The 22,098-nt window shown below is 39.7% G+C and overlaps 1 protein-coding gene across 3 annotated transcripts in view; it reads right to left on the minus strand.

Annotated features, from left to right (window-relative positions):
- abtb3 (ankyrin repeat and BTB domain containing 3) overlaps positions 1 to 22,098 on the minus strand; it is a 275,369-nt gene that overhangs the window by 64,336 nt on the left and 188,935 nt on the right. For all 3 annotated transcript variants that reach the window (XM_062983030.1, XM_062983028.1, XM_062983029.1), the window contains exon 3: positions 6,365 to 6,569. In XM_062983030.1, the coding sequence (XP_062839100.1) occupies positions 6,365 to 6,569 (205 nt within the window). The remainder of the gene's footprint in view (positions 1 to 6,364; positions 6,570 to 22,098) is intronic.

Genomic DNA, 22,098 nt, shown 5'->3' on the forward strand with positions numbered 1-22,098 from the left:
TTGCAACTCAATAGCTCCTGGGCACAGGAGCCTTTGAAATGAAGAAGGACAAGGGAAAAGCCTTATGTGATACTTCTAAAAGCAGACTGAAGTTCATGTTAAGTTACACATATACACATGTAAGTCACTATCAGGATGCTCGCCTAAGGCTGCTTCCATGAAATAAAATTCCTTCTGTTGAAGAACAAAAACTGGCAAGTCACCCAGGCCAACAGACTGGAATGACAGCCAACAATTGTTTGCGGCATATAGTTCATCAGCTTATAAAGCACTCAAGACACTATGGCATAGTCTGCGTTTGTTGCTGCACAGCCACGAGGAATAAAAACAGACTTATCTAAAGCAAAAAGAAATCAGAAGAGATACTCCACTATTGTGGGAATTCATCTTTCTGAGTGGCTTGCTGGATAGGAGATGACAAGATGGGGTCATGGAGACTGGCTGGATCTATGTGAGACCTAGAAGCTCCATGGGCATATGCAGGAGTTTATTTGAAGGTATTATTATTATTATTATTTCTTTATATACATCCTACTGACTTAGCTTACAAATTACACAAATACCTAGATTGTATTTGTTTTATTAAGGAGCCCCAGTGGCGAAGGGCACTGAGCTGCTGAACTTGCAGACCGAAATGTCCCAGGTTCAAATCCCGGGAGCGGAGTGAGCATCCGCTGTTGCTCCAGCTTCTGCCAACCTAGCAGTTTGAAAACATGCCAATGTGAGTAGATCAATAGGTACCACTCCAGCGGGAAGGTAATAGTGCTCCATGCAGTCATGCCGGCCACATGACCTTGGAGGTGTCTATGGAGGTGTCTAAGTCTTCGGCTTAGAAATGGAGATGAGCACCAACCCCCAGAGTCAGACATGACTGGACTTAACGTCAGGGGAAACCTTTACCTTTACCTTATTTGTTTTATTACAACACAGTAAAGTTGTCGGTACACTTGAGAATTACTTGAAAATGAAGCCCTGGTCTAGAAAATGGATGGGAATGCATATTGCCAGTTCCTTATTCCTTTGTGTAACTGAAACTGCTGAGGTGGGTCTAACATTCTTCACATTAATAAAAAGCAAGAGATATCAGGACAGACATAAATCTAGTCTACTTCACCAAAGATTTAGGATGCTACTCATGGAAGTTACAAGCAGATGCATAGCCAAGTCTCACACGAAACATAAAGGGGAACATTATTTTATTGCCTCTAAAGTAGATACTCTTTCTCTTCTCTGTCAAAAATTTGGCAGATGTGACATTTGGGGGTTGTGCTATAAATTTTATTGCATTTGGATAGAAAATACCAAAGTTCCACACTGCAGAGGAATGGCTGCTTAAATAAGAAAAGGTTGTTTCAGACATAACACATAAGTGCAAAACCTCGAAGCAGCCAGTCAGAAATGCCTATCATGCACAAACCTAATCCATATTGCAGGTACGTACACTCATATATCCTATCTGACAATGGTTTCTAGGCTAGTATATGGATTCGGTTTGGTTGGTTCCCAATCTAGCTTGTTCAGCTAGCCGTAACAGCAAGGGCTCAGCGGCTATGTTTTTTTGGCCGAAACGGGCCACGCAGCAGCCGGTCACGGCTCCTCCTCTTCTATTTGGCATCATGCGGCACGCAAAGAGGCTGTCACATGCTTTCACGGGGTTTCCCTGTGAACCCTGCCTGTTGGGTCAATCTGAATAGAAGAACGCTGTGATGTGTCTTATGCAAGCTGTGTTTATTTAATGGGGCAAACGCCTCCATTGCTCTCAGTTGCAACCTGGCTCTAGAGACGGAAGGATGCTTCCTTAACCCTGTTCCTCAAATTCAGGCTCCAAAGAAAGAAAGAAAGAAAGAAAGAAAGAAAGAAAGAAAGAAAGGGAGGGAGGGAGGGAGGGAGGGAGGGAGGGAGGGAGGGAGGGAGGGACGGAGGAAGGAAGGAAGGAAGGAAGGAAGGAAGGAAGGAAAGGGAAGGAGACTAGGAAGGGTATCTCCTTAACTGCATTCTTCAAACCCAGGGCCCCTTGAAAGGAAGAAAGGAAAGGAGCCTAGGAATGGAAAGGGGAGCCTCGTAAGTTCCCCATTGCTGTTAATGGGCCGCCAGCTATCTAGCCAAAAACAGACGTTTCCATTAGCCGATATTCGGGAGGGTCCCGGAAACAGATCTGGGTACCTAATTAAATTTGGATACCAAAAATGGATCGCCCTCCAGCCAAATTCCACAAGCTTAATGGTTTCTGTTCTAGCTCATTGTTTAAACCATAAGCCATTAAACCAGGAGTTCTCAACCCATGGGTCCCCAGATGTTTTGGCCTTCAACTCCCAGATATCCGAACAGTTGGTAAACTAGCTGGGATTTCTGAGAGTTGTAGGCCAGAACACCTGGGGACCCACAGGCTGAGAACCACTGCTTTAAACATTGGCTAGCCATGGGTGAAGATCTTTTCTGTCAGTAATGGAGATCTCGGAAGTCTTAAGCATGAACAGAGGCTCGATCTACACTGCCATATAATGCAGTTTAAAAATACATTATATGGTCAGTGTAAACCCATATAGTGCAGTTTGATTGCATCAAACTGAATCATAACAGAGCTACTGGACCAGTAAAACTTAAACAGACTTGGAAGCAATGATGCTGACCTATAAACAATTTAAAAGGAGTAACTAAATGTGCATCTACACTGTAGAATTACTGCAGTTTGACACCACTTTAACTGGCACCACTCCATGTTATGGAATCATGGAAATTGTGGTTTGCTGAGGTACCAACACAATTTAGCAGAGAAGGCTAAAGAACTTGCAAAACCATAAGTCCCATGATACCACAGCACGGAGCCATGGTAATTAAAGTGGTGTCAAACTGCAGTAATTACAGTGTAGATGCACCTGAAATTGGTCAAAGAGGAGAAAGAGTTCATCGTGTCAGAAATATCAGCCAAGTGCATTTTGCTATGCAAGTTCCAGTGCTTGAATTTGCACACAATTGTGTACTGTAACTGCTTTTAAAAGAGTTTGTCTCACAGCAGAACTACTGGTATATCAATACAAAGCAATGAAACAGACACCATTCCCCTCACAGCAGTATGTGTGTTTGCACCCAAAGAAACTATTTAACACTGGCAGCACTCAAGGAATTCTTCACTCCGATTATGAGGGCAGCAAGAGAATATAGCTTTTTGCTTTAAAAGAAATATAAAAAGCTAACATAAAAGCAAAAATGAGGATCAGAGAAAATACCTGGACCTAATATTAAAGCCAAAAAGCTTAGAAAAATTACAACGGAAAATAATGCAATTTTTTTCCTCCAAATGTCAGAGAGAGAAAGAGAGAGAGAAAAAAAAATTCTATTCATAATGGAAAATGCAGCAATAAATCACACTCTGTAAAGAATGGCTCACAATAGGGAATGCCGCTGAGGTCCCTGCGGTGGAAATAAAAACACAAAAGGGAAACTTTTCAAAGCACAACTAGGAGCCACTTCAACCAATTGCTCTTGTGAGATGGCATGAGAACTGGGGCAGAAAAGGAAAGCAGATTATATAACTCAGTCCAGTGGAAAGATCTGGGCTTCTTAGACTATCCTTTGCACTTGAAATTTCTGGCGCTAAAACACCAAGGCACATCTGATTAGGCAGCAGAGGAATCTTTAGTCCTTCCAAAGTTAGCCTCAAGTTCCTGGCAACAATACAGAATGCTTACTCCGGCCTTTACCACATCACCACACTTCTAAAGCGGTTTTCCAGAGAAAGAAAATTTTGTCAAAGATGGTTTAAAGAGAAACAGATTTTTCCCTCTGTTTTCAATACAATCCCTTTTCCAACTACTTCATAAATGCAAGCCGATAAATTCAGTTTAGTGTGTGTGGCAATATAACTGTATCAGATTGTGGTATGGCTGCTTAACATTTTTAAAACTAACTTGGCCTGGGTTTGTTGTTATTGCTTTTACTGCCTTGGATACTGCTCAGTCTCAAAATGTTCTCTGAAATTGAACATAGTAGCTTTGAGTCCCCTTTGGGAGAGATAAAGAGGAGTATGAATAAATATAATGATAAAAATAAAACAATAATAAAAATATTAAGATGTGTGAATTAGCTGAGATGGACAAAGTGATGATGTTGATCAAGGAGAAACCCTTGACCAACTGTAAGAAAGATTACTTTCTTTACAACAAAGATGGGGACAGATTTCTACTATCGGTTTTATGGTTTAGAACAGTGTTATTAAAAGTAGAAGGGTGCTTATACAGATATGTTTTAAGGGAGCAGAAAATTGAAAAGTTAAAATCAACAGGCAGAGAGTATAAAGCAGTGGTTCTCAACCTGTGGGTCGCCAGATGTTTTGGCCTTCAACTCCAAGAAATCCTAACAGCTGGTAAACTGGCTGGGATTTCTGGGAGTTGTAGGCCAAAATACCTGGGGACCCACAGGTTGAGAACCACTGGAATAAAGATTAGTGATTAGAGATGTTTAGTATGTGTTTAGTAATGTGGAGGGGGGGGGGGTTGTAGTGGTTAGGACAATTATTTTCGACTGAGTTATTTATTTATTTATTTACAGCATTTATATTCCACCCTTCTCACCCCGAAGGGGACTCAGGGCGGATCACATTACACATATAGGCAAACATTCAATGCCTTTTAACATAGAACAAAGACAAACAAACATAGGCTCTGAGCGGGCCTCGAACTCATGACCTCCTGGTCAGAGTGATTCATTGCAGTGATTCATTGCAGCTGCTCTCCAGCCTGCGCCACAGCCCGAGCCCAAGTTTTATGAGTTTTATTCATTGTTTTAGTTTAGTTTGAAATATTACGAAAAATGTTTTTATTGTTTTGTTTCTGGAGGGATACTGTTTTCTGCAATTTGTTTTTCTCTATATGTTTTTATCTGTTTGTATGTTTGTAGGTTTGTTCACTTCAATCAAAATTAATGTTAAAATGTTTGCTGAAGGGATTAATTTTTGTAAAACAAAGACTAATTCAAATTGTTATTCCCTAACAAACACATTGAAAAGCTTTCTGACAGTAAGAGGTGTTCGACCTTGGACAATGCTGCCTTGGAATGTGATGGAGTTTCCTTCTCGGCAGGTTTTTAACCAGACACTGGCTGGTCATCTGTGAGGAATATTTTGATTGTGTATTTCTGCATGGCAGAATGGAGTTGGACTAGATGAGCCTTGCTGTCTCTTCCAACTCTGTGATTCTATCACTTAGCAATTACAAAGTTGACACTTATGTAACTCAATTGGTTTAATTTGCCTATTCTAGTTGAGCCTAGCAAATGGATTCAATATCTGATAGATTCCCCCTTTAAAAAACTAGTTTGAAGGCAATGTGAAAAGTAGAGTGCATGCGAACTAAATACATTTCTTCAACTTTACTTTGTGTGAATCTCTATAGATTCACTGTTGCCTGAACTTCCCATTATATCCATTTGGGTAGTTCCTCCATCCTCCATATATTCGCCCCTGTTCCATCCCTTAGGGCAATCCCATGAAGAAATGGGGCAGCACACACCTGGAGCTGGCTTTACTAATCTATTCAGATAGGCTTTGTGGATCATGACGTATTGTGCTGGCCCTCCATAACCTAATAACTGGCTTTTAAAAATCACATTCAGCTCCAGGGATTCTGCAACATGTTTTGTTACAAATAACTGGTGCTTATCCAGAATCTGTTCAGAGATAGCTCAAGGGCAACAACTTCATAACCATTTTGTGGCCAATTCAGGCTGTTGTAATGGAATCCTCTGTGACTCCCAAAATATTGTTCTTTATATCAAAATTATTTTTCAAGTTAGGGCATTTTCTTCCATTTTCTCACCCGTCATACTTACATACACTCATTCCTAGCCTCCCTAAGCCACAAAAGCTTGGCTAAATATGACCTCTGTGATCAACACATTTCAGGTCTCCATCTGTATGTCAACAAACATGATTAGCTGTACAATAAACTCTGAAGCTCACTGAATTTTACTCAATCTCTGTTTCTCAAATTATAGTTGTTGAATCCACTGCATCTGTAAAAAAGCATATTTTAAACCAAACTTGTTAAGTCACCAACAAACCCTCTAATTTTCCTTTCCAAAAAAAAAAAAAAATGAGGCACAGCTAAGAGACAAAAAGAGAGCAGGGTTGGGGGAAGGAGATCTCTCCAAAACAGACATCTGGAACCAATCTGCAAGATGCAGTCACTGGGAGTGATTTTTGATATATTCTGGGCCAGAAGTGAAGCACATCATGGCAGGCAAAATTTATTCCAACATGAAACAGAAAATGTAACCTAAACAGACTTAATGGGGAAGTCTACAGGGCAGAATCTTTGTCTGGTAACTCAACATAAAAGTGTGCATCTGTCAATAAAACAGCTATTACCTTTCTGTCTGGAGGGTGACTTTGGAGGGTTCCACGTTCGGGTTCTCCCATTCCATCTGTGGGTAGTGCATAAAATAGCAGAGTGTGTACAAAGCTTCGGGTTCCCAGTATATTGACCCCTGCTTTTGGTGCATGGGAGTGCTGTTGCTGTGTTGTTTTGCACTGAGTGGCTGCAGGTGATGCATTGCTCGAGACACCAGGTCACCTGGAAAAGGAGAAAGGTGGATCACTGTTATTACAATATTTCAGCTTCAGGCTTTCCATGGCTTGAGCATCACTCACCAATATATTGATATATTCTGTTAAGGTTAATGGATTTGTTTGGAAAACACTAATATGAAGAAGTACACCCACCTTATTTTTGTCTTCCAAGAAAGACTGTTTTTTTAAAACAAATTTAATGTAGATTTATTTTTTTTCTGCTCAAAATGCAATCACAAAGACAAACAATAACATCTGCTTAAAATAAAGTCTTTATTTTACATTGGCTTCAGAACAAATAAATTAAGAACACAAGTGGATAGTCAACAGCTAACCTGTGAAATAACTACCAAGAGCAGACCAGCTTACAGGTCAAAGGCTTTCTGAAATAACAGGTTTGAACTTGCTGACCGAAAGGCCAGCAGTTCGAATCCGGGGAGCACAGTGAGCTTGTGCCAACCTAGCAGTTCAAAAACACGAAAATGTCAATAAACAGGTACTACTCCAGCGGGAAGGTAACAGCGCTCTATGCAGACATGCTGGCCACATGACCTTGGAGGTGTCTATGGACAACGCCGGTTCTTCAGTTTCGAAATGGAGATGAGCACCAATCCCCAGAGTCGGATACGACTAGACTCAATGTCAGGGGAAGACCTTCGCCTTTTCTTAGTTACTGAAATATGTAATTGGATGTTGGCCATAATAGACCAACATTGTCACAGTGCATGTCAGTTGTATACTATGAAGACATGGTTCTTCTGCTTCCTCTGTGATTTAACTAGAACTTCTTGAAGGCACATACACACACACACCCCTCTGTTGTTTTGCATTTTCTATTTACACAGAGTGGAACATAAGCATCAAGCCCATTTGTAATCAGTCACATATTCTACACTGTTATCAATATCTGCCCATAATGTCTGAAAACACTTCATTACCACACAGAATGCTGTCTTTCCTGGAATTTCACAGGAACGCAGACAAATAAAGCAATATGATCTTGTGCAAAGACTCTACCTTTTAAAACTGCAATCTTATATGCACACGTAACTGGGAGTCAAGAGTGTTTCCAGACAGATGGCTCCTATCAAAATTCATTTTTGTGGCTCTACTTTCTTTTAACCTTTAATTTATATTTTGTGGAAAGGCACAATATTTGGGGAAATGGGAACACAACAATGGAAAATTATCACTCATCCTGTTCCCTTGCTTTAAAATTCTGTGAAATGTGGCACTTATGCACACAAACCCACAACCAAAGCACCTCAATCATAGTGGGCCTGAGTACTGAGTAGAATTATAGTGAAGAGTGTTAACAGAAAATTTATTAGAGGAAAAAATGAGTTTCCTTCCCTTTATAGCTGTACAGATATGCTTCAGCTTGTGTGGCCAATTTCTAATAAAATATTGCAAGAGTTGATTTTTTATTGTTTTTGTAACTATGCTTAACACTATGCCACCAATAACAAAACCAAAATAAATTTAAAAAGGGGGGGCAGTGGGATGACATACCAAATTAGACACTCATATTGTACAACTTTTATACTGTCCAAAATCCAGTTGTACTTTGAACGGAATTTTAATTTAGTTTTGTTTCAGGTTTTATTTAATTTACTACGTTGCAGAAGACTTGGCTAGAATCGCAAATTGAGCACGATAAGCTGCCACAGTAAACAACATACTTAGTATTGTGATATAGATTATTGTGATATGATTTCTATGGATGAGTCCTTAAAAAGCATCTAGAAATGTCATGAAGTCCAGAATGGTACAGCAGATTATTGTCTGAGACTGATCAAGCAGAACAACAGGGTTGTTTAATTTGCATTGATTGTCCATTGGTTTCTGGGCTCAGCTGAAGAGATTGCCTCGTGAGTGACTTAGAATATTGATCTCTGTGTGTCTGCTTTCTCCATGTATTTCCCTTCTTCTATACAGTCTGTTAAAAAAATCAGTGTTCCTGAAACATTTTCGCTAACTGGTGGGTGAATTCATGAAGCAAGATTTCTCCAGTTATGAGACCAAACACAGTATATACTTCCCCAGGGAAACCTATCCATACTTATTCAATTGACCTCATCATAAATGGTTTTTCAACTGTTCTATGCCATAGCTCTTTGACAGGGCAATTGGGGCTGGCTAACTCCCAATTTTTAATGAGGCTATTGATAGACGTGCATATCCTTACTATTGCTGCTTTCAAAAAAATTCATGAAAGTAATTTATCTGACCACTTTTCTTATATACTGTAGTTTTTGTTTGTTTCGTTATTCACATCTTGGCACATTATCTTGCTTTGGCATTTGTTTGCTTTTAAGGGGAAGTGTCATATTGGGAAAATAAACAATAAACAATGCAGAGAACACACAACCTTGAATGTGCAGCAATATGCAAATATGTTGACAAACCAATCTGCACAGACCTTCAGGGAATGTGGTCTGCTATACATTACCTGCATCTCAGGCACCCTCCTCCACTCAAATACGACTGCTCTTTCCGACTGGGAAATAACAATGTTGCCCATGAAGCATATGTTCTACCCAAATCAAAAGCCACAGTTGAGTCAAATGACTTCCTTTGGCAAAAGAAGTCAGACACATTCCAACATGTTGCTCCTGGCAAGAAATTCATTCCAACACACAGTATTTGTTTTCCTTGTGACTGAAAGCATATGGTCAAATTCCACCTCTATTTCAAGAAGGAGAAACTCTTTTCTTTCCTCTGACATCCACTAATCTCTGTTGGGAGAGCTAGGATTGCATAACCAAGATTTTCTGATATTCATGCAATATTTAACAGCAACACATGTGCTACTGGAACAGGATTTGAAATAATTATAATATTAATATAAATATCTGCAGTTAAAGGAATGGGAGGCATAAGAGGCTGATTTTCATTTGCTATCATCTTGCACCAAAATTGTGAGTTCACCTCATATGGGACAACCATAATTAAGCCAGCAACCTATAAAGCTGGATAAATGTTGAAAGGCTTTCAAGAAGACAGAATGAAAAACCTGGTTGATCCATTTGATAGAAAAGATCAAAGGGAAAACTTACTATTCATTCGATCGAGACAGCCCATTTTAGGCAGCAGATGCTGAGATAGCTTTAAAATGGAAATATTGGCAATTATTTATATCTCAGTTCTGTGCATGCTTACGCAAAAGACATAGGTCCCATTGGTTTAGTGGGTTTATTTTCACTTAGTGCAACTTTAATTTTGTTCCAATTTATTGGAACCAGTCTTTGGGTGCTTCCAGGCATACATTAAACTCGCTTCGGAGTGTATTAAAGAAACCTGTTCCGAAGCAGGTTTAAGTCCACACACCCCGGAAAAAAAGAGCTGTGCCCATTGGCTGTTCCCATGCCATTTCGAAAATGTTCAGGATGGCATCGGGACACCCAACCCCCCCCCCCCCCAAAGCCCTAAAAACGAGAAAAACTTATCGGGTCCCCATTGTGCCTCTCTGCAGGCCTCCTGGAATGTACCAATGACATGCCAGGAGGCCAGAGGATGGGCACTAGGAGTGATTTGGCTCCCCTGCAGAAAGGCATCATGGCAACCTGGTTTCTCTTGTATTTAGGGCTTTGGGAAAAAGGTGACTGCCTTCTTTGCTTCTTCAGGCTAATTGAGCCCGAAGGAGTAAATTAGGCTGTGAGGACAGACTCCTAGGACTGCGAAAGCAGTCCCAGTAGTCTGTCCCCACAGGGCCCATACCCCATTAAAACCAGGCTTTTCAGTAAGGCCTGGACCTAATGGTATATCTAACTAACTTGTGACAAAGCAGGGTTGACCTGTTTTGTCTCTAATTACTTCGCTTCTACCTGAGGCATCATTTGGATGCCTCTGGTAAAAATCCAACAGGCTTCGGGGTTTGGGCCCTGTCTGGAAGGGTCCTTTGTTATCCTACTATTCCAGTACTGTATCAACTTCACTGGGCTTCTGATTAATTTCTAGGATCAATTCAAAGTATTGTTTTTAAATTATAGAAGACTTCATGATTTGGGGGTATTCTGTCTAAAGGACCTCCCCATCTTTCCCATGACCTAAAATGATCATTGGAGGCCCTGTTCCTTGTGTATCTCTATACTAAAATGTGGTGAGTTGGTACTTTTGAGTGGTACTTTTCTGTGGTGTCCCCAATTGTGGAAAGCCCAGCCCAGATAGCTCTTTCCAGCCTTATTGATCTCTCAGTATCAGACAATATCCTTACTGACTTTTAAACAATTTGAATGTAAATTTCAAAACTGTCCTTCTCTGTGAATTCTGTTTTTTATCATCTGCTTATTATTTGGCATATTACTGGTACACTTAATTTAATTTATGATGTCCACTGATGTTTCCTGTTTTACTGATGATTTTTTTGTGTTGTGTTATTCATGTCGCCCCGAGAGCATCTGCTATAGGCCCCCTCATAAATGAAATAAATAAACTCTTTTATTTTTATCATCATGGGAGCTGTCATTTGGATTTTCTGCCACAAACACAAAAATGCCTTAAGGAGATCTTGGGTTTAATAATGAGAAGACACTCAGATGCATGGAACTTCACAAGAAATAAAAAAGGAAGATACCGTAGGGATTCTACAAAAGGACACTATCACTATAGTATGTAATTTACTGAATTGTTTTTTAAGGTCAGATTGCTTTTTTTAAAAAGCCTTAAGGCAGCTTGCGAAAAATCACAATAAAAGTAAAAATAACAATATAAAAATAGCATTAAGCCCATTAAAAACAGCAGCCTACTAATAACACAGCACTAATCAGAACAGAAAATGTTTGCCACCCAATCAAAATCTGGGATTTCTTTATGCAATTGTTCTTAGAAAAAGGGAGTAAAATTAAGAAACCAAAATGCTCCTAGAACACTCCCAAAACACCTGGGGACCGACAGGTTGCAAACTACTGGTCTAGTCAGAGTGGGAAGTAGTAATGACCTTGCTTGTTGCTGTGCCCTCAACTTTTCTTGAGATGGCTGTCTTACTGAGGCTAATGGAAACACCATAACTGGAGGAATCATATCCATAGTTTCACTCACCCAGAAGAAATTTGGTCTCTCTAACAATTTGATAGGTACTCCATGCAATTGTATAATATGCTTCCCACAGAATTTACTGTAGAGTTGCGTTGGAAAACCTGGGAAATTCCTATAGAGGATGCTGCTTAAGAATCTCTAGATCCTATAAAGCGACTCTCATGGACGATCGATCACTCATGTCCGAATATCATTGTCTTCCAGAGGTAAAGTCTTGGCAGTGGGTCCATAAATGATTGTGATGACCTATTCTGGATCTACATGGTCTTTCACATTGATGTCATAGATTTCCAGGTGGAAGGTGATCATGACAAGGATCTGCGTGATGAACTTTCCTCTCAGCATGTTTCCCCCCTTTGTCCTGTATTTATATCTCTTTAAAATCCATAGCACTGTTGGTAACAGTTGATACAGGTACTCTAGGGATGAGAAGTCAAGTAATTTAATGGTTGCTTCTATAGTTTCAGATAACTGTTATCTGGCTGAGAATACATCTCCTGTGGATACGGGGTCCTACTGTACAACTATTGAGCCCCTTGGTTAGTACAGAAGGAGCTGCTGCAGCTGGAAAAATTATTTTCAAAAACTAGAAAAAGGCAGAAACTAGTTCTCCAGAAAAATATAGTCTCAGGACCAAGAACAAGCAATGGTTACTGATATGGAGGGACATCCTCCCTAAAACTGCAGAAACCATGATTTCACTATATTGCAATTTTTCCCAACTTTACAATATTCTTACAAATGAAACCTTTCATTTTAAAAAAAGTTATTTCTGTCTTTCCTGCTGTGAGGAAATGACTATGATCAGACCAAACCCTACATGGCTTAGATGTTGATTATTTCCAGTAGATTGAAAAAAAAGAGGCGAGTCTCTGTACAGCCATTCTGCAGAATCAGGTCCAAAGGGATGCCTTCTCCATTGCATACCAATGGAGTCATACAATATTTCAAAGCCATAATATATTATCTAAGTTTCATCAAAATACAGAAAATGACAAAGACAATTTGGGAGCTAACATTTCTTGCATCAAGATGAACACAGCAAACACAGTTGGTATCAGTTAATTATCCTTCAAACCTTTTAATCACTTCTCTGTTTATAATGAGAGTAGATAAAGAATGTGCTTAAAGGTAAAGTCAAGACCTTACACTGATTAGTAATTTTGGATAAACATATTTGTGAGAATAAGAATGCGATACTCAACTGGACTAATTAGCTCAGTATCTAAGATTGTGACAATGGATAATTCTAAATAGGAATTAATCAACGGGTGATATGATAAAGTTTTATAAAATTATTCACAGTGTTAGAAAATGGATGAGAGGCATTTTTCTATTTTTTTCTCATAACACTAGAAAGTAGTGGAATCAAATGACCAGATGAAGATTTGGAATAAATAAAATAAGACATCTCACAATGCTAATTACATTATAGACCTGGTTCAGAGATCAGCATAAACCAAAGTTACAGGGAATTCTAGTGTATGCTATTACACTTCACATAGTCCCACTGGGTGTACATCTATAGAATTATTGCAGGATGACACCACATTAACTGCCATGGCTCAATGTTACAGAATTCTGGAAGTTGTTGTTTGGTGAGTCACCCACACCCTTTGGCAGAGACGGCTTCAATACCTTGTAAAACTACCATTTTAACAATTCCATAATACTGAGCCATGGCATTTAGATATACCCTTGGCTCCTTCTATCCACTACCAAATCAATGAATAAATGCCTTCATTTCACTCATTTTCTGGACCATTCAAACTCAGGGCTATAACTGCCTCCCCCACCTCCCACCAATAAACCAGAATCTTATCAATCTGGCTTGTTGTAGGAGAGAATAAACCAGAGTTCTGATTTGGAAATTACAACAAATAAACCATGATTTCCTATGATTTAAAATATATGATATAAGAAGTGATTTAACTAATTTAAGTATCTTTAGAACAAATCAGACAAGTTTGTGGAGGGATAAATGTTGTCAATGGTTATTTGGCATAATAGTTATATGGGATCTCATGGGATTCATCTACACCACTAATTTTCACCGAGGGACACATCAGCATTATGGTTGTCTTCAAGGAGCTGCTTGTTACTGTAAGATTGTATGTCGTCTTGACATTGAAGGCCTCACAGATCACATAAAATAGCATGGTGAGCTGGATTAATCCTTATGTTTGACACATGTGATCTACACTGTAGATTTTTGTTAGGACCACCTTCTATCTGGAAATCAATGTCTTCACTGTGATAGATCATGTGGATCCAGAATAGGTCTTTATCATCACTTACGGACCCACCACCAAGACCCTACTTCTGGAAGATAATCATACTCGGCCACAAGGGATCATCGATGATGATGATGATGATGATGATGATGATGATGATGAGAATTAATGCAGTCTGATAACACTGTAACTGCTCTGGCTCAATGCTTTGGAATTCTGGGATTTGTAGTTTGGTGAAACACCAGAACTCTCTGGCAAAGAAAAGGCTAAATACCTTGTAAAAAGAACGTTCCTAAGATTATTTATTATTATTTTTTTACAGTATTTATATTCCGCCCTTCTCAACCCGAAGGGGACTCAGGGCGGATCACAGAACACACATATACAGCAAACATTCAATGGCGTTTATACATTGACAAGACAGACAACTGTACATAGATAGAGGTATATATAGGCTTTTCCCCATCTTTGGTATCTTGGAAGCTTGTGCTTGGTTCTGGCCATGGGGGTATGCCGTCGCTCCATCTCCCTGCCAAAGGGCTCTGTTTGTAAACATCTTCCTTGAGCAAATTGCCCACATTTTTCTGGCATTTCCTTATGGGTGCCTTAATACTTCCCCGCTTTTTTCAGCGGTACCTATTTATCTACTCACATTTTGCTTTTGAACTGCTAAGTAGACAAAATCTGGGCTAAAGGTGAATAGCTCACCTCGACCTGGGCTTTGAATTGTCAACTTTTTAATTGGCAAGATTTACTGCAGCTGGTTGTTAACCTGAGGTGCTGAAGCCTGGCCCATAACGTAAGATTACATAACATCAAGCCCTGGCAGTTAAAATGGTGTCAAATTTCATTAATTTTACAGTGTACACTTTGTTAATATATATGTACATGGTTTTAACTATTGCAGCCTTTTGTGCTGCTTTAATTTGGTGGGAATATACTTTTACCCTATTTAAATTGTTGTATTGTTCTGGAATTGTTTTAATTGCAGGCAACCCTGAAATCTCACTTGATGCATAAAACTCATCCAGGTCTCAGATTTTTGTCTAGAAACCTCAGGACCTGGGAAAATCCTGAACTGGGAACTCTAATAGGAAACACAGTTATTTATCCCTTCACATTTGTGGTTTTGAGGATTTAATTATTCATGGATTTGATTAAAATGTTTTCTAGGAATCTCTTACGTTCTCCAATGTGACTTTAAGGTCAAGTTCCTCTAGTCATGCTAGAGGAACTAGAGATTCATAGAGGGAACAAATTTGAAAGGATGTCATAAGGAAGGGGGAGCAGGCTTGTTTTCTGGGCCCTGGAAATTAGGACTTGGAGCAATGGGGTCAAAGAGATACCTGTCTGTGCCCCTGTTCAAAAGATTTCACTTTACTTTCTGTCCCTGTAGTAACTGAATGTTGAAAACTTTGGCTTGTTTTAGAAACAAAGGTTGGTGATAAAGCTTCAGTGAATACACCTTTTCCCCATGATAACTCTTTGAGGAGTGTATTTCCTTTTCTAGGGATAGATTTCTCTTATCTTTCATTGTCTCACCCCCGTTCTTAACTATGAGTAGTTTGTAAATCGAATGTTTGTAACTTAAGGACTGCCTGTACTTGGTTCCCCCCACTTGTAATGAGATGCAGTATTGTGGTCTTGGAAACCCTGTCTTTGGCTCCAAAATTCCTGGCTTTTTGGAATACAAATTCCACGACTCTCTTGGTTAGCATCACAGCAATCTGAACAAGGGACCATCTCCTATTAAGGGTTGCCAAGCAACAGCAGGTCCTCAATCAAGGATGGAGCATATACAGAATGAGATACTGAAGTAGCAAGACTAGATTATTATTGCTGTAGATCATCCTTGATACACAACTCCTATTTTGATTACAACTTCCAATAATAACAGATATATGTAAAGCATGAACAATGTCGGTATCCACTGCACAATACCCAAAGAGGAAAAATCCAGTAAGGATAAATGCTAAATCGATATAAAGTTAATGCCAGTAAAATAGTCTAGACCAGGCATGGGCAAACCTCGGCCCTCCAGATGTTTTGGACTTCAAACTCCCACAATTCCTAACAGCTTACCTGGAGGGCTGAGGTTTGCCCATACCTGGTCTAGACCAAAAATATCCAGAAATGAGAATTTTTAATATTTAGGGAGCAGTACAATACCCTTACTCTTACATGAAACAGCTTATCTGTCCGAACATATATTCCTCTATGAACCACCTCAGAAATTAAGATTGTCTGGGGAGGCCCTGCTCTCAGTCCCGCCTGCTTCGCAAGTGCGATGGCAGGGACAAGAGACAGGGCCTTCTCGATGGTGGCTCTTTAGCTGTGGAACTCCCTCCCTAGCAACATTAGATCAGCCTCCTCCCTCCTAACCTTTAGGAGGAAAGTAAAATCCTGGCTCTGGGATCAGGCTTTCGAAGAATACCTTAGTGCAATAATGGATTCAGCACATGTGCAGTGACTATGGAACAGCCTCAGACTACGATTTCTAGATGGTGTGATTTTAATATTGAATTTAATCCTTTAAATGTTAATATGTATTAATTTTAATTCAATCTATTTTAAGCTTAATGTTGTATGTGTTAAGGCATTGAATAATTGCCACATGTAAGTCTCTTTGAGTCCCCTTCGGGGTAGAGAAAGGTGGGGTATAAATAGGGTAAATAAATAAATAAATAAAATATAAGAATGTAGTCAAAATCAAAACCTTCAAAATTATCTAATGTGTCTATGCTCATTACTCACAAATGTTACTTTATTTCTTGGAAATTTGATGAAGGTCAGCACCCAATAGTTCGTGGAATGACACTGTTCCATGTATCAGAACTATGAATAACATTGATCTACATAATTACTTACTTTCATACCATTAACTAAATGCTGTTCCGGTGGCAAAGTGTGTTAAAACACTGAGCTGTTGAACTTGCAGACCGAAAGGTCCCAGGTTCAAACCCCAGGAGCGGTGTGAGCGGCCACTGTTAGCTCCAGCTCCTGCCAACCTAGCAGTTCGAAAACATGCCAATGTGAGTAGATCAATATGTACCGCTCCGGCGGGAAGGTAACGGTGCTCCATGCAGTCATACCGGCCACATAACCTTGGAGGTGTCTACGGACAACGCCAGCTCTTCGGTTTAGAAATGGAGATGAGCACCAACCCCCAGAGTCAGACATGACTGGACTTAAAGTCAGGGGAAAACCTTTATCTTTTATTAACTATTAGTTAAGGAAGAATTCCCAATATACATAATTAGATTGTTCAAAGATTAACCAATACTGGTTTTAAACTAGATAACATACCAATCTATACATGGTTGTGCAGCTCTAACTCTACTATCGTTATTTGTTGCAAGGAATAAGGATGTATTGGATAAAGATTTTATCTCCCAAGCAACAGCTGTTGCAAAAATCGAAGTAGCCTAATGTTTAAATCCTATGCTTTTCTAGAAAACGATCAAATAAAATAAAAATAATCAAAGGAGAATAAAAGAATGAATACTGGTTTTTAAGAAATATGGTCCTCTTTTATTTTTTTTCTATTTTGAAAGATCACAATTTTCTGTAGGTTCCCTAGATGCTCAGGCTAAATTTTGGAGAGATCTTTTTATCTCTTGCTGACATAAGTTTTAAGTTATAGAGTACAAACAGAATTAGATAAATATGCAGAAGATGAGCTAAAAAGTAACTATTGAAGGCTTTTCTATTCCTTCACCCACCTTTCACACGCACTTTCCAGTAATATACTGACTCATTTATCTGTGAGGTATGATATTATATTCTCGTTTTGTCTTTGTTGTTTTTGTCATGCTTTTTTCTTTTTCATGCTTGTAAATGTCAACAGCTACATTATTATTTATATATGAAGAAACTCAATTGGAAAAAATAGTTGAACACCATATTTATTTATTTCGTGTCAAAAGCATTGTACAACGAATACATTTCAAATAATGGAAATAAAAAAAGAAGAAATCACAAGCAACTAAATAGTTTTGGACCAAAAGCGGGCAACAGCAACCGCATTGTCTGTAGCTTTAAACAACTCCTCCTCCGTGCATGAGGCAGGGCATTGTGGGCAAGCATACATATGCGGAGTTGTTTGTTCAGCTCCACAGTCACACAAGGTGGAGGATTCCTCCAGGTAGTGCCACCTTGCCAAGTAGTCTTTTGATCTGCCCACTCCATATGAGACATTCAGAAATTATTAAACAATGCTTTATAAACACTCTGTCTCTGAATAAGTTAAAATTCAAAAACATTCTGGCACGTTGTCATATCTGAACCATGCTCAGCACCTCTCATTTCGAATTAACCTAAGCTACATTCATACCTTCCAACTGTATGGCTATCAGCCTCCTGTGAGAGAAATAAGGTTGAACATTGTGAAAGTCATCCACTGCATGACTATCAGCCTCCTCCCAGTATACTCAAATCAAGGAAAAGCTTCATGAGAACCTCCACTCCTCTTGATGTTCCTCCAGCAGCAGCAAGTGTGTCCCTCTGGGCAGCTAAACCTGGCAATTCCAACTGGATGCCCCCCCCCCCAATGAGGGTCTTCCTCCAGGGGCAAACCAGGAATGGGCAACTTGGAAGTCCCTGAACAGACTCAGAAGTGGAGTGGGCAGATCTAAAGACAACTTAGCAAGATGGCACTACCTGGAGGAATCCTCCACCTTGTGTGACTGTTGAGCAGAACAAACAACTCCACATATGTATGCTTGCCCACAATGTCCTGCCTCATGTACGGAGGAGGAATTGTTTAAAGCTATGGACAATGCTGTCGCTGTTGCCCGCTTTTGGTCTAAAACTATCTAGCTGCTTGTGATTCCTTTATTTTATCACTTTTAAACTTATTTATTATGCAATGCTTTTGACACAACATAAATAATCCTCCAAATGTTCTCATTTGCCAAAGACAGTCCTGAATAATCCACTGTCATCTCACTTTTTGAACTGCATATAAATGTCCCAGGCCCATCCAGACAGGGCCCATAAAGCGGGAGCTCCTGCAATTTTTCTGGAGGCATCCAAATGACATCTCTGGTAAAACTGAATTAATTTGATATTCCATTAGATCTAGGTCTTCCTAAAAGGACCGGGTCTAATGGAGTATGAACACTGTGGGAACGGACCCCTCAGTAGTCCTGAGACAACCGAGCAGTCAGTCTGAACAGTCCAATTCACTTATTTGGGCCCGGTAGGCCTGGATAAGCAAAAAGGGAACCCACCCCTCCCCAAATCCTCCCTAAAACCTTTAAAATAAAAAACGTACCCAGTCACCTTATGTCTTTTGGCATGCTTTTTGGAATGTACCAATATAGTACTAAGAGACTGGAGGGAATCACTTTCCTCTCCATCTCTCAGCACCTCATTGCTACAGTCTAAAAAGCATGCTGAAAGGCATAATGGTGGCCAGGGAAGTTATTTTCTATTTTAAGGCCTTTTTTTTGGGGGGGGGGGGTTGTCTTGGTGCCCTCCCGAAAGGTGCTGGGAGGGCATCTAAACACCCCCCCCCCCCCCCCCCGGGGAAAGCACGCAATTTAGAGGGAAGTGTGTGGATTTAAAAGCATGTCTAAGTGGGTTTCTTAAACCCGCTTCGGCACACGTTCAAGTGCTGTCTGGAAGTGGCCCCAGTTCCTTTCTCCTCCTCCTATTCACCACTTTTGTCCATTAATTACTTTCTTCAGTTGTGGCCAACTGCGTTCAAAGTGCAAAGGGGGCCTGCCTTCAGTTAACTTGGGTGTACTCTAACCCGTCCTTGTAGACTCAAACAAAAGCAAGCTATTTCAGCTTTGCCTAGGTTGTATGTCCTACCTCGTTAATAGCCTTTGCTATCTTGACTACATACTGATATTGCTTGCCCACGTGTCCTGGTTTTCACCTGTGAAATGTGGGAAGGTATGCACACTAAGGAATTGCATGTGTTACTGCTCTTCTTGGATTATGCTTACTTTAACCTTTAAACTTTCAGACAGCTGTGAATTCCTGAGTTGGAGAAACAAAATGGACATTGCGATATAAGAACAGAGAAATAGAAAAGTCATGGGAGCTTTGAGGATGAGGACTAGTCCTGCTACTACAGCCTTTCACAGAAACCCAACTTGCAAAAAATGAGCAAGTAAAACCTTCCCTATAATCTGCAGATGTTTCAGGAAAAGTACCACTTACGGTACTTAAATTTCCCTATATCAAGTTCTTGTATGAAACACAGGAGCAGAGGCAGTTCAAAACAGGGCAGTCTTGATTAGAAGATGCAGCAAGATGGAAGGAAAAGGAGCCCCATTAATTCTTGCTCTCTTCCCCCCTCCCTCCTATTTTCTAGGTCTCTAGTTCAGTTGGATTAATATGCAAGAATCATTCCAAGAACACAGAGCATGTAAATACATTCTGAATACTTTGGACAGATATGGCAGTGCTATTATCAGCATGTCAGGAGATAGCACAGTTTCTGACAGAACATGCCGATTCATTTGCCTATTTTAAGAAATGCAGAATCAGCATATCAGTGAATAGGTGGCTCAGGGATGAAGTCCTTCAATGACAATTAGAAGAGTTGGCAGAATTCATACTCCATCTTTCTTCTGTTTATACAAATTGACATTTTCCTTCTTGGTGTATGTTTTACACAGCTAAACAGAAATACCCTACTCCAAATGTGAGAGTGGATTTTGAAAGCCTTTTTTTTCAGTTGACAGATATTAAATGTGGAAAGGAAACTCACTCTGAACACGTTCGTGATCTCCTGATAACTGTAAACCACTTCGTTTCTCCCCATATATCAGGAACCAAACTATACCATCCCACGAGATCTGAAGAAAGGAACTGATAGCAACCATAAGACATTCTGGGCCAGACATGGGCAAACTTTGGCCCTCCAGGTGTTTTGGACTTCAACTCCCAAAATTCCTAACAGCTGAAAGGCTTTTCATATTCTATTTGACTCTCCACACTAATAAAAAAATTCTCATATGAGAACTTTCAGTGGAACATCAAATTTTAGTTTTGTTTCCTCCTCTGTTACTATTTGTCAGCTTGACCATTTGGATATATTCCAAAATAATAAGGATTTTGTAAACAAATGGAGGCTGGCACTTGGGTATCTGGAAAAGAAGACAAAGGTAGATTTGATGACTGCCATTAAGGGGATTTAGCGAAAGAAGATACATGGGTAGTTGATGGTTAGTTATGTGATACTTACTGAGGGGTATCGGAGGTCTAGGGGGTTGGATTCATGGGTGAGGGGTTAGGGGGACAAGGATAAGTGGTATAACAACGGTACAGCCACTCTGTGAATATCCATTAGTTTAACAAGCGCTGGCTGTACACTACAGTGCAAATCTTTATATATCTCTGTATTTTTTTCCTTTTTTTATATGTGTGTATTTTATTTTACTTCTTGTTTTTCACTTTCATGAATGTCTGTTATAATTTCTAAAATAATTTTAAAAAATTAAAAAATTAGGTTTGTCTTAATATACTGCCAAACTTAAATTAATGTCCAAGCTTCAAAAGGTTTCCACCAAATCTTCTCAACATGCTTTCTCCACCCCAACTCTAATTGCTCTCAGACACATGCAAAGGTGGTCTATGGTCCATGATGTGGGGTGAAGCATTTCCTGCCTTCACACCATGGACTTTGTAAACATGTCACATCCAATACTAAAACTTGTTTTTTCACAGTGGAAAAAATCCAGTAACCCATGAGAGTGGGAGCCTTTATTTCCCCTTGTAATGGACAGAGCACCAACAAACAATTGTTATATTACAGTTCTCCAGAAGAAGTCCCACAAGAGTAAGAGTATGGGTCTATCAGGATTCTATGCCCAGAACTATAAATGATCAAGAGCAGGGCTTCTTAAACTTTTTCCACTCATGACTCCTTTCCACCCGAGATATTTTTATGTGACCCTAGGTATTTCCATTGTACAGTCTCCCCATGCCAAACCACTTATACACAAATACCAGCAATGATGGCATCAACAGAATTCAAAAAGCATGTCTGCTAGAATCACCTTAGCCCCTAATAGTCTAACAAATCTACGTTGTCTGCCTGCCTCCTTGGAGTTGTCCTTTCCATGCTGCAAAATGGTTAACTGTAATTCAAAATTGTCTTACAAACCACTTCACTAGCAGGATATAGAGTTGCTCTACATCTTTCCATCACAGCAGCCCCCCCTCTATAACCTGATAGAATTTTTTCAGCATAAACTGAACCACACTTGCTCAAAAAATAGGAGGGAAAGGTTAGAAATTATCTGG

This window comes from Anolis carolinensis, chromosome 5 (assembly GCF_035594765.1).
Source record: "Anolis carolinensis isolate JA03-04 chromosome 5, rAnoCar3.1.pri, whole genome shotgun sequence".
NCBI classification, from domain to species: domain Eukaryota; kingdom Metazoa; phylum Chordata; class Lepidosauria; order Squamata; family Dactyloidae; genus Anolis; species Anolis carolinensis.